General features: G+C 57.0%; 1 protein-coding gene across 1 annotated transcript in view; it reads right to left on the bottom strand.

Annotated features, from left to right (window-relative positions):
• FMNL1 (formin like 1) overlaps positions 1 to 12,467 on the bottom strand; it is a 25,850-nt gene that overhangs the window by 11,550 nt on the left and 1,833 nt on the right. Inside the window, exons 4-8 of the mRNA XM_077747789.1 lie at positions 4,778 to 4,861; positions 3,227 to 3,340; positions 2,642 to 2,715; positions 2,142 to 2,225; positions 1,608 to 1,745 (exon numbers count right to left, since the gene is read on the bottom strand). Of these exons, the coding sequence (XP_077603915.1) occupies positions 1,608 to 1,745; positions 2,142 to 2,225; positions 2,642 to 2,715; positions 3,227 to 3,340; positions 4,778 to 4,861 (494 nt within the window). The remainder of the gene's footprint in view (positions 1 to 1,607; positions 1,746 to 2,141; positions 2,226 to 2,641; positions 2,716 to 3,226; positions 3,341 to 4,777; positions 4,862 to 12,467) is intronic.

Genomic DNA, 12,467 nt, shown 5'->3' with positions numbered 1-12,467 from the left:
CCACCCACCCCCACCCCCATCCCACCCCCACACCACCACTCAGAAGGCACATCTGGAACATTAGGCCACTGATTCCCATCCACCCAACCAAAGAGGTCAGCTGAGGGCAGGAAGCCTTCCTTGGTCCCTAGGCCTGGGGCCTGGCATACTGCAAGGGGATAAGGAAGGGGTCAGGAAAGCAAAGACCCTTAACAGCAACTTGGCATCAGAAAGGGTTGCTGTGCTGTGGGAGGTGGACAGCCTATGGAGAAAAAGACAGCCAAGGCCTGGAAATCCACAAGGTGGCGCTCACAGCTTCATGGGCTCATTCAACTTCCATCTTGAAAACCCAACCCTGAATTCAGGCTGTCTTGGTCCAAATCCCAGCCCACCACTTACGACACTTTACTTAATTGTTCTGTGCCTCAGTTTCCTCATTTGTAAAATAGGAACGGTAATAACAGTACCTTCCTGATAGGGTCTTGGGGACCATGAAATGAGCTCAGAAAAGCGCCTGATATACAGCAAGTGCTGTACCAGTGTCCTTGATAATTCTTTGCTAAAAAGTATGTGACTTTTTTTCCTTGTTGCAGAACCGCCAGTCATGATTTCCACATCAGCTCCTCTTGACAATTCTATCACATTTCCAACAACACTGGGAAGCCCCACCTCCTCCCTCCATCTGCCACATGCCCTTCTCCCGTCATTGCTCTAATATGTCTGAGTCTTTGCTCATGCTGTTCCTTCCACCTGGAATGCCCCTCCCTGTCCCCACCACTGCCGGTAAAGCCTGTATCCATCTGTGAGACATCGCTCTGGTGGTATCTCTTCTGGAAAACTTTCCTGATATCCCAGGAAGTGGCCACCTCCCTTCTCAGAGCTCCCAGCTACACCTCCATGATAGCCAGTCATACACTGTCCCTTTCTAGACCAAGAGCTCCTAAGAGCAGGGTGATCTGTCTCCCAAGCACCTGGTACCATGCCTGATACACAAGAAACACTAAAAATATACTTGTTGAATGAATGAAGAATGAATGAATGAGCAAACAAAGAAATATATTGTGAAGGTTTGAAAGGCTTAATACAAAGTTGATCCCCTAGACCAAAGTGGGAAGGATGGAGGCTGGGGGTCCACCGGAGGCTCCAGGGCTGACTCCTTCCCTCTCCCTGCCTCCCAGCGGATGTCCTGTGTTAGGGTGGGGTAGCCTATCCACAGAAGACGAACTCAGGGGTGTCAGCTGAACACCCTACCCTACCCCACCCCCCGGGGAGCCAACCAGGCATGCACCTGCCCCCCAGGTGGCTACGTACCGGGGAGAAGGGGGGCACCTGGAGGCCGCACAGGAAAGAAGAGGGGGTTAGATGGATACAAGGGACATCTCGCTGACCCAGAAACACCCTGTTTATCCCAGACCACCCAGATTCCAGTTTCTAAATGCTCATCCCTAGAAGGCTTCTTAACAAACCCATCTCCATCTCCCAAACCCTGTTTGAGGCCCTTACTGTGATCCCCAGCGCCAGGCTTCCCTCCCACCACCCCCAAGGGCCCGGAGCAGGGTTGGCTGGGTGTGGCAGTCCAGGGGTGAATTCTCTATTCTCCCTGCCACCCTGCACGGGGATCCACATACTTGATGGTCAGGTGGCGACTCTTAGGCTGTGGAGGCAAGGCTGAGGGTGGACCCTTGCTGAGGTCTTCCACTGATTGCTCCAAGGGCTTGCTCTTCTCTGAGCTGGGGACCCCGTTGTCTGTGCTCTCCATGTCATACCTGCAGGGATTAGAGTGGGGTTGGAGGCCAACACTGCAGAATCACTTAAGAGAGGGGTGGGGAAACTGAGGGGACAGATGAATGTGCAGGAGAGATTAGAGGCTGGGAGGAAGAGGATGTGTTCTCAGCACTGTGCTGGGAGACTAGAGGGCGAGGGAATGGCAGAACAGAAGAGGAAGCCACCCAGGTCCCAGCTGGCCACCCCTGCCACATCCCTCCGTATCCATGCAGGCCCTTAGGAAGGGGCATTGCCCACCGTACAGGGTGTGGTTTGTGTGAGCCCAGGGCAGGCTCGGGCTGCACAGCTTGGACGTGGCCCGAGGAGTGGATGAGGTGCAGAGAAGCAGGGATCGGGGCTCAGAGGAGCAGCATGAAGACTGGAGCAGCGGAGCTTACGTGACGGAGCACTGGGCAAAGGCCAGGTACTCGAGGAGCACATCCAGGCCGCGGTTCTCCTCATTGAGGAACTCCTCCACCCACCTGCAGGGCACAGGGCTCCCTGAGTTCCAGCCAGGAGGGAGGTCCTGCCCAGAGTGGGCACAGAACAGGCATGGCCAGGGAGGGCTCCAGGGTGGCTTTGCCCCCATCCCCCACCACCGGGGAAGACACCAACCAGCCCAGACCTCAGAAGACCCAGTGATGCTAGGAGATGCCAGAGGCTCAGGAAGGACCTGTGACCCAGCCATGCCTCGAGGGGTGAGCAGAGGGTAGGCAAGAGAGGAGGCAAGTAAGCTGTACTGAACACCCAACCCAGAAATGGCCTACAGCAGAGCCTACTCAGGGGTGGGGGGATGGGGGGGGCAGGGACAGGGGAATAACAAGGGGAAGCCCCAGGGGCTGCCTGGAGGCAGAGCTCTCCCTGGGCCCCCAAGCGGGAAATCTGAGCCCTCGCTCACCCAATGTGGTTTGTTCTCAGAGAGATCTCCAGCTCCCGCAGCACCTGTGTAGACTCCTGAACTCGCCTCTTAAACTGGGGNTCACGCTCAGCCTCCCCCACCACCCCCAAACACCTGCCCAGCAGAGTAAGCATTCCCAGGCTACGGCTAGCCCCAAGCTACACACATAGACTCATCCATATACAAGTGCCCTGGATACATGTATGAGACAACCATATACCCACATACAGACACATGGGGTACACACACACCCCTATACACGGACCCAAGGGTACACGCACACAAGCATATGTGGACACGAAAGTACACACAAAGTAGAAACACAGATCCATGCACAAACACACGGTGTGCACACGTGCACATACACCGCACAAATATGCACAAGTGGACCCACATAAGCATAAGCAGGATATGCAGAGGAACTTGTAAAAGTGCACGCGGCCCACCCCATCCCCTAAAAACATGCACAGGCATTCATATGCATTCCCGCACAAGCCCAAAAGTTTACGCACACAGTTATTCTAGCTGCCCAGAGCTTGAAAGGTGTGGGGAGGAAAGGGACAGAGAAAAGGGGGAGACATATACCCCCAGGTTAGACATCCAGTCCGCTGCTACCTTTCGGCTGACCCCACCAGTTTCCAGGTAGCTCTTCAGCTTCTGGATATAGGCTGTGGGAGGGTTCTTGACTTGAAATCGCTCCTGGGGAGATGGAACAGGGTGTACAGGAAACCAGCCAGAGCTACCCCGGGGCAAATAACCAGCCCTTGCCCCAGAATCCTGTTCTCAGCTCTGACCCCAGGTCCCAGTCTATCTTAGGATCCTTCTGAAATACCAAACAACCCACCAGGTCATTAAAAGACCCCAGTCCCAGACCTAGCCTTCACTCCCCACTATGGCCTCACAAGCCACAGCCCTACACAGCTGCGTCCCCACCCCACCCCCACCCCCACCGTGGAGTTGGGAGGGAGGGGTCATTTCTGCCACATAACGCACCATGCTGGGGGTGGGGACGGGGACTCAGACCTGCCAGTAGGTTGCACTTTCCCAGCCCCCTCCCTGGGAGTCCAGGGAGGAAGAACACTCTGAGGGCCCCTTCTGTCCCATACCTGCGCTGGTAGGTGCTTCTGTGTGCCCATCTCCCAGCCTCCGCAAAACAACTCCTAACTCCCCTGCCCCACCCAGGGCTCCCATAGCTACTCACACAACGAAGCAGGGGCCATATCAGAGGCCCCCTACCCAGAGGAGCCCCCACCATTCTCAGTCCCAGATCCTTTAGGATTCCTACTTTTCCCAGGCCTTTGGGCCCCCAGCCCTGAGATACCAGACGGAATGCCAGAGACCTCCACACCAGCCCCAACGCCTCTGGAAGCAGCTCCCATCCTCCCCACACAGCCCAGTCCTTACCCCCCAGACTCCTGCACAGGCTGCTCGTCCCATTCCGGTCCATTAGCAGGAGCCGAAGGCCCAGCCCTGGCTCCCAAGGGAGGCTCCTTGCTCCCTGGCTCCCCACCCCCAGCCTCCCTCCCTCATTGAGTCACTGCAGCAGCTAGGTGTCACCCTAGCTTAGCAGTGGGAGAGGGGTCTTCCCTGCTACCACGGACAGCAGCCAAGGAAGCTGGAGAGGCAGGGGCCCCCAAGTGAGCCATGAAAGTGGCAAACCCAGGGGCCTGGCTGAGCACCACAAGCCAGTAGTTCTATTTCTTACTCGGCCACTAGGGAACTGGTTACCTTTGGGTTGTTGCTTGGTTGACTGCAGCTCTTCTGGGCCCAAGGGAAAGAAGGACGGGGATCCTGCTCCTTCCTCCCTACCTCCCACGGGGTCAAAGATGCCCAGCCCTGGGGTTGCCCCCTCTCTTCCCCAGCCCAGAGCTGGAGGGTCAACAGAGGCTGCTCTGCCAAGCTCAGCAAGGAGGTGATGAGCCCTGCCAGCTCTTCACAGGGCAGACTCAGCCCTGCTAGGGACTCATAAGGTCCCTGGGGAGGCCCATGTTCAAGGGAGGGGGGTGTAGAGTCCAGTACGCTCTGTAGATGTTACACAGGCCTCTGGGCAGGCTCCCTGGGCAGTGTCCCCTCTCCTGCCAGCCCCAGCCTGGCCAGAGCAGGGCATCCTGAGGCCATAAGGGGCCTGGTACCCACCTGGTCACAAATGAGCTCCCATTTCTTCTCATTGTCATACTGGCTCAGCAGCTGCACCTTGTCCGGGGGCAAGTTCATGCAGTTCTGGGGAGGGGAAGGACAAGATAATGACTGTGAGCCTGAGGCCCCAGTGCAAGGGGCAAGGAAGGGAGCATAGGCATTTTCAGGGAAGCCACGAGGGGTCAGCTCCCTAGTAGATCTGTCATATACATGAATCCCCATCACCCTCTCACCCTGGAAGATAAGTAGCATTTGCCAATGAGAAAACCGGGGCCCAAAGATAGAGCACCTTTCCCTAGGCCCCAAAGCTAGAAAGTGACACTGGGATTTGACTCTGAGTCGGCCTGACTCCAGGGCCTGGACTCTGTCTTCCATATACCACCTCCCTGGCACATCTGCCCTGACAGTCAGAGCATGGGTTCTCAGCCCAACTTCCCCGGGACCTCAGGCATCTTTGGACTCACTTCCCCGCGTGCAATAACGGGGTGTCATCTCTTCTATTTGAGTGGGAAGCTAACAGGGGATCCATTTCCAACCAGGCCCAAGTGTGGCCAGTCTCGGACTATGCCCATTTCCTGTGTGCCAGCAAACACCATCCGGACTGTGTGCAGTCCCGGCCCAGGGCACCAGTGTCTCACAAACAGCAGAAAACCCCTCCCAAGGATGGTGACAGCAGTCTCCTCCGCAGCCCTGTCCAGCCCCGTCCCTCCTCGTCACTTCTGGAAGGAGGACATGGGGACAGGCCAAGGGAGCTACGGTCAGACAGGCAGGGAATTCCTAGCAGGTGCATCATGGCTACAGAGCACAGGGGGATTCCTGGGGAAGGTCACCCAGCCACAGGAACTGGAGACAGCAGCCAGCATGCCGGGTTGGTGGTGCTGGAGGCCCAGGATGGGACTCCCCTCAGGAGCTAAGGAAGGTCAGCACTGCTCTGCCTGATCCTCCGGCCACAGACGTGCCTGTCAAGCCCCTCCCTCACAGGGCAAGCATAGCATCCTGCCTGGTGCTGCCCGCACTGGGGGTTCCCAGGCCTCCCCTGAACTTGGCGTGTCTTCCTAACAGCCCCAGAAGATGATGCCAGTTTACCCCAATTCACTGGACCCCATGTTTAAAGAGGGTCTACTCTGTGTCAGGCCCCCAAAAGGCAGTTTTTGCCCTGAAGGAGCCCCATCTCTGCTGGGGATGTGGGAGTCCCCAGGAATCCCCAGCCCAGAGTCAAAAGGCCCCCGTCACCAGGGCTGGTGGCTCAGACTACACGTCCTCAGTCACATGGCCCTGAGAGGAGGCCACAGCTGGAGCAGAGAGGGGGCCACACCCACCCAGGGCTCCTCAGCCAGCTTCCTCTCTGGGGTGCCGGGCTTCGTTCTGGGGCCCTGGCCAGAACTCACCCCCCCCAAAAAAAAATCACTGCCTTAGGTCAGCCCAGACAACAGGAAATTGGGTGCTCTCAGTCCCCATTGCTCAAGCTTTCCGGCTGGGGCCCCACTGGAGAGGTGAAGCTGCCTACTCCCAGGTCCCCCAGGCTGGCTGGGGATGGGGATACGTCATTCTTCTCCCCATTGCGAAAGCCAGCCCCCGGATTGAGGAGACAGCTGCTGTCTCATCCGCTGCCCCTCCCCAACCTGCTAATGGTCAGAACAGTACCCCCACATACACACACTACAGGAGAGACTGCCTAGGGAGGGCCCCTGGAGCTGAGGGGAGGCTCTCTGCCTTTCTTTCTCCATGGTCTCTCCGAATCCTGATCACAGAGATCCAGGGTGGGGCAGGGCAGAGGGGGCTGGAGGCTGAGGAAGAGGGAGGGAGCAGGAAGGCGGCAACGCAGGGAAACTGGAACAGTGGCCAACACAGAATGAGGGCCAGGAAGAATGAGGGGACGGCTGAGCCCCAGCCCCTGAGCCTTACAGGGGACAGCTGCTTCTCAACATGGGCCTCTCCAGGCCCTCACCCACCCCCAGGGACCTGTTTGGTTCCTGGAATGGCCCAGTGGCACTTATAGAGGCAGCGGCCAGTCAGAGTCATAATAATGATCCCGACAAATGCGGTCGCCAGCTCTGCCCAGATGCTCACCATGCCTAGCACTGCTCTGAGCCCTTGGCGAGGGTGACGCCCTCACCACCTCACACCCTCATCCCCATCTCACAGGTGCAAGTACGGATCAGTTTAATGACCTGCCCAAGGTTACAAAACCAGAGAGTGGGGAGTGGGGCTGGCTTTGAGCCCAGAGCTGACTCTGAACCGGCGCCCTGGCCCACTCCCCCGGGGACAGCCCCATGGTTATTACTAGGGAGGAAAAGGCCTCTGCCGTGGGGTACACCTGTCCCAGCAGTGGTGGAGGGCAGAGCATGCACCCCCTGTCCCCTTCCCCACCTGGGCGTGCTCAAGCCCCCGAGGCTATGTGCCAGCCTGTCAGACGGGCTAAATTTAGGCTCGGAAATCAGAAATAGCTCTGACAGCGCTGAGCACTAATTAGCAGCTGTTCCTCGGCTGTGCCCACCGAGGAGATGGTACCCTGAGGAGCAAGAGAGGAACCAGAGGGTGCCACTCACTCGGGGTACAGGGAAGCCATCCTGGAAACTAGCAACAGACCCCAGACCCAGAGCCCTCAGCAAGGAGGCAGCACCATGGGAGAGAAGCAGATGAGGTTGGCGGATAGCGCTCAAAAGGGACAGGCAAGGACACAGAGGTCCAGGGGTGGGGAGGAGGAACGCTTGCCCCCCTTGAGGGGACATGGGTGGGGAGCCCTGAGGTGGAAGAACCCACACCCGATCCAGGAGACCCAGGCTCTGGGCCCACCTAGCCCAACAACTTCTCTGTCTCCTTGAGCCTCAGCTTCCTTCTCCAAAAAATGGGCACACTTCCCTCCTGCCTCACAATTCACAGAGCTCCTGGGAACACCCAGTGAGAAGCTGGGTTTTGATGTAATAATACTCATCAGTGATGCATGCTGTGAAGAGGCAGTTCACAGACTGGGGGGCAAAGGGGACAGGCGACGAGTCCATTGAAGACCCCAAGGTGACAGCTGGGGTGGTGAGCAGAAGTGTGCGAAAAAACTCCCAGATGAAACAGACCTGTCTCCAAGACTTGGCCAACAATGAATTGACCCTTCAGCTCCCTTCTCCTTGCCGCCCTTAATGCTTTGGCTCCAGGAAGAGGGAGATAAGATCTATCTTTGAGGGTGTGGCCAAGAAAGGGAGCTGATTCTCCAATCTTTCTACTAGAATGTGAAGGGATCATTCTCCCTCCCTGCCACCACCAACTCTCAGCCTCACTCACCCAAGACCAGCCCCTTGCAAGCTTCTATCGAGTTCCTTCAACCCGCTCCGCTCCCCCCACCCCGACATCTGGAGAGGTGTCCCTGTGACTAGAGGGGCTCTGTCTGCATCTGGACACAACCACACCCTCCCGTTTCACTTTCAGTTTGAACTGAGACTGTCCCAACCCACCTGCCCACCCTCTCCTCATGACGTCTGGCCCTTTGAGTCTCAGAATGCTCTTGAACTTGGGTACCAAGCCCAGTCTCATACCAGCCCCACAGAGGCTCCACAGCCTGATGGGCCCAGAAGCCAGGAAGTGTCCCCCAGCCCCACTTCCTCACCTTCCCCCTCCGTCCACCTCTACATGGCCTCGACCTTAGTCTTAGAGCTCTCAGTGAATCTCCAAAGGCAATCAGTCCACATTTCACGGGGCGCCTGGGTGGCTCAGTCGGTTAAGTGTCCAACTTCGGCTTAGGTCATGATCTCACGTTTCGTGGGTTCAAGCCTCACATCAGGTTCTGTGCTGATAGCTAGCTCACAGCCTGGAGCCTGTTTCAGATTCTGTGTCTCCCTCTCTCTCTAACCCTCCCCTGCTCATACTCTCTCTCTCTCTCTCTCTCTCTCAGAAATAAATAAAACATTAAAAAATTTTTAATAAAAATAAAAAAATAAAAATAAATCCACATTTCAAAGTTCCAGTAGGTAGATTTTCTGGGGCTATTAGAGACAATCCCAGACTTAGAGGAGGGCTCTGTGTGACTAGCCCCAGGATTAGGTGCTGAGAATCCCAAAAGCCCACAGCTTCTCCCATGAGGGTTAAAGGGTCCCATGGCAGGGACAAGGGCAAGCCAGGTGGGAGCCAGGGCACCAGGCACTGCCCATATAATCGAGGCTGGTAGGAATTACAGCAACAATAATAATGATAAATACTCCCCAAGCATCCCATCCGGTGCTAAGCACCATTCTAAGTGATTCACATCTTCTGACTCATTTAAACCTCGAAAAAGAAGCTTTACACAGTAAATGCCATTGTGATCCCCATTTCACAAATGGGAAACTGAGGCACCAAGCGATTAAGTCATTCGCTCAAGGTGACCTAGCTGGCAAGCTGGTAAGAAGACTGTGTTTCCTTGGGAGAAAGAGCACTGAAGGCAGTGAGAAATGTGGGTCCCAGGCCCCCGGGGTCTTCTGCAGACAGCCTGGCCCCAGTCCCCCTGTCTGAGGAACCAGGAACAGCCAGCCCCATTTCCTGCCACCCAGCACCCTACGCTTCCTGTTGTTGCCCACACTGAGTTCTTACTCACTGGGGAACCCCCCCCACCAGTACACCGTCTCTCAGAGGGAAGTGGAGGCCTCCCCACCCCCTCCCCATGTGCACACAGCTACCGTTAGCACCACACTGCCCCACCCTCCAAGAGAGGTGGGCCCTCCCTCTCGTGGTTTCCGGCCGCCAGGCAGTTTTCAGTGTAGGCCCCACTGTGGCTGACCTGCATGATGGCAACCCAGGCAGCCTGGCCTGTGATGGCTAACGTTGGCAACCTTGGTTGGTCTTGGTAATGGAGGTGGGAAGAGGGGAAAGGTGCAGTCTAGAAGGGCCTAGAAGGCCTCCAATATGAAGAGGACTCTGTCCATTCCGGTGTCATTCCCTTCCTCACAGTGGGAGAGAGTTTCTGGACACTCGCCCCCTGTGAGGCATGCTCTCTGTAACCCTTCCACAACCCTAGGAGGCCAGCATATACCACGATTCTCTTTCTACACATGGGGAAACCTGAATTTCAGAGAGGTTAAGTAACTTGCTCAAGGTCACCCAGGTAGTAAGTGGCAAAGACAAAACCCAACCCCCCAACTTAATGACCCCAAAGCTCAGGAAGCTACTCTGCCTTTCCCGTGGTAATCCCGGCCCCTCCCAGAGGGGGGTGAGGCCCGAGCCACCTTCCAGGGCTCCATGTCCTCAGGAAAAATGCAGAGGTAGCCCCCAGGGCAGCCCCACCTGCTCCTGCCCATCTCACCCAGCTCTTAGCCAACTGGCCCCAGATGTCCCTGTGAATCATGCCAACCGCATCCCTGGGTTTCCAGGGTCAATATGTGCCAGCCCTGCCTGCTAAGGATGCCACCCCACAGCCCCTATCTGGCCCTGTATCTGTCCACACAGCCACAGCCCTGTTGGGATCCTCCGTGTGAGACACCCCAGAGATGAAAGGTACAGGTCCTGAGCACCCCTATAGCTTCCTGTTCCCAAACTTCCTCTGCCCCACCTCCCCAAAGAAGGGGGCTGGCCAACACAATGGAGACACAATAGATTCTATTCCTGCTCCTTGGGGAAGGGTCCAGCTGAAAGCAGGATTCCCAGGGCCCACATGCTGCTGGAGGCCATCCTGACCTCCCTGTGCAGCCTCACCAAATGTCCATGTCTCTGGGCACGTGCTAAGGGCAGCCCAGGGTGCTGGGCCCCATCAGGCAAACTCCTCCCCAAACAGTTCAGCCTCCGTGTTTATAAGCATCACTGGGCCTCACGCACACCATCCCAGGCACCTTCCCTTGGTCCCTTGGCCCCAAGGTTACAGGCTCCTCTCTGACCAGACAGATCAGCGGTGTCCTATGCCTGGCTGTAAGCATGGAACTCTGGAAGGCCTGGAGAGAGTGCCTTGGCATCCCAAACCCTGATCCTTACAAGGGAAGGTCTGCATGGAAGACATGAGCCCTGGGCATGGCCTCGGAGAGGCAAGAGCTTGGCGTCTGGCTGGCTGGTTTTCCCACCATTACAGCTGGCCTGTGTCGCTGGGCAGCCATCGCTCCTCTGCTGTTGCTAAGGCAGCAGCAGGAAACCCTGGCTCAACCTGCTCTTTTTCTCCACCCCCATTTTAAGCAGGGGCACCTCATGCTCACAGCCTCCTTAGAAAAGTAGCCCCCCCAACACCCTTGCATGGGAGCGAGGCCACTGTGGGGAAAGGGAGAGCAAGCTTCATCTCCCATCTGGCCATAAGCCTTGGTGGGGGCGCCCTTCACCCACACATGGGTCCCACATCCAGGAGCCAAGGAGAGGTCTGAGGTTGCAGGATCCTACTCCCTGCCAGGGACCAAAGGGTTTCATTTGGGCAAAAGGAAGAGGTTCCTTGGGGCTATGTGACTATATCCGAAGGGGAGGGCTATCCTTTTCCCATCAAGACTCAGGGATCCCTTGGGGAGGGGCGGGTCCACCACTCTAGGCAGTCTGAGGCTCTTCTCCTCTTACACATTCACTAAGGACAGGACTCAGTTCCGGCCATGGAGGCAGTGTTCTGATGGAGGCGCACCCTGCATGACCCGTTGCCAGGCCTGTGGGTTTAGCCAAATACTTGGCCCAGGCAGCTGCAGGCAGGGGCCAAGGCTATCACCCCAGGGCGGGGCTCATGCCCTTGTCGGTGGGGAGTGAGGGGAGCCAGGTTCTTAGTCAAGTGATCTCGGGTTGGGTGTGTTCTGCCCCCATAAGACAAGGGACAGGCTGATCCTTCCCCAGAAAGAAGGCCAAGTACGAACACACTGGGGTTCCTGGGGGCCAGGGTAGGAAGTTGAGCCCCATTGGGTGCTGCTGACCTAGATTTCTACCCGGCTACTGCTGCCTTCTCCACGGAGACACCCTCTAAGACCCATCTCTGGGCCTCCGCCCTCCACGCCCTGGTACTCAGGGACTCCCAATGGCATTTAGCATCAGGCTCAGCCAATCGGAGCTAAGGCCAAAACACAAGCAGGGCACTCAAGAACTATACATGCATCAGAGCCTCACCATTTGACTTTTGGATTTCCCACTGGTCTGAATTATTCATACAGCTCCTCCCCATTAGTGTGTATGACAGAAAGCGGACTGAGGCCCACACCTCACCCTGACAGCCTGTCCCACCCCTGTCCACAGACACACACTTGGGGGGAAAGAGAGACCCATAACCCACCCACCCCCATCAGGCTGGCAGGGGTCCAGGGATCCACCACCAGCTCAGGCTCCCCAGATGGTCCCCCAGTGATTGTCCCTCTTCATTCTCCCCCCTCCCCCATCTGCTCAGCTCAGTTGAGTTTTGCCAGACCATGGGTTTGAGGAAGGGAGAGCAGGTGGAGAGATGGGGGAAACAGGGCCTCGCCCGATGTGAGGTGTCCCTCAGAGTCCCTCCCTCTCCCCTAATCAAGCAAGGTGCCTTTACAAGGATAGACCAGACCCCGCCTCACCCCACAACTCCCCCAAACCCCTCCTAGCCTTCCTTCTGGGAGGGGGAGCCAAGATTTCCAGGAACTATTATGAGGGGCCATGCAAAAGATCTGGCAAGTACGGCCTTCTGACTAGCCAAGGGAGGGGAAATGATGTCAAGGAGGTGGAGGGGACAAAGAATTGAGCACTGCCACAAGCCAGCATTGCTCTACTGCCCACACCTCCCCTGTCCCCCCCACCCCCCCCCCCCCCCCCC

The sequence above is a fragment of the Crocuta crocuta genome, unplaced genomic scaffold, assembly GCF_008692635.1.
Source record: "Crocuta crocuta isolate KB4526 unplaced genomic scaffold, BGI_CrCroc_1.0 scaffold289, whole genome shotgun sequence".
Taxonomy (NCBI): domain Eukaryota; kingdom Metazoa; phylum Chordata; class Mammalia; order Carnivora; family Hyaenidae; genus Crocuta; species Crocuta crocuta.
The sequence above is the reverse complement of the archived record's forward strand: the minus strand, read 5'-3'. Positions and strand labels throughout refer to the sequence as shown.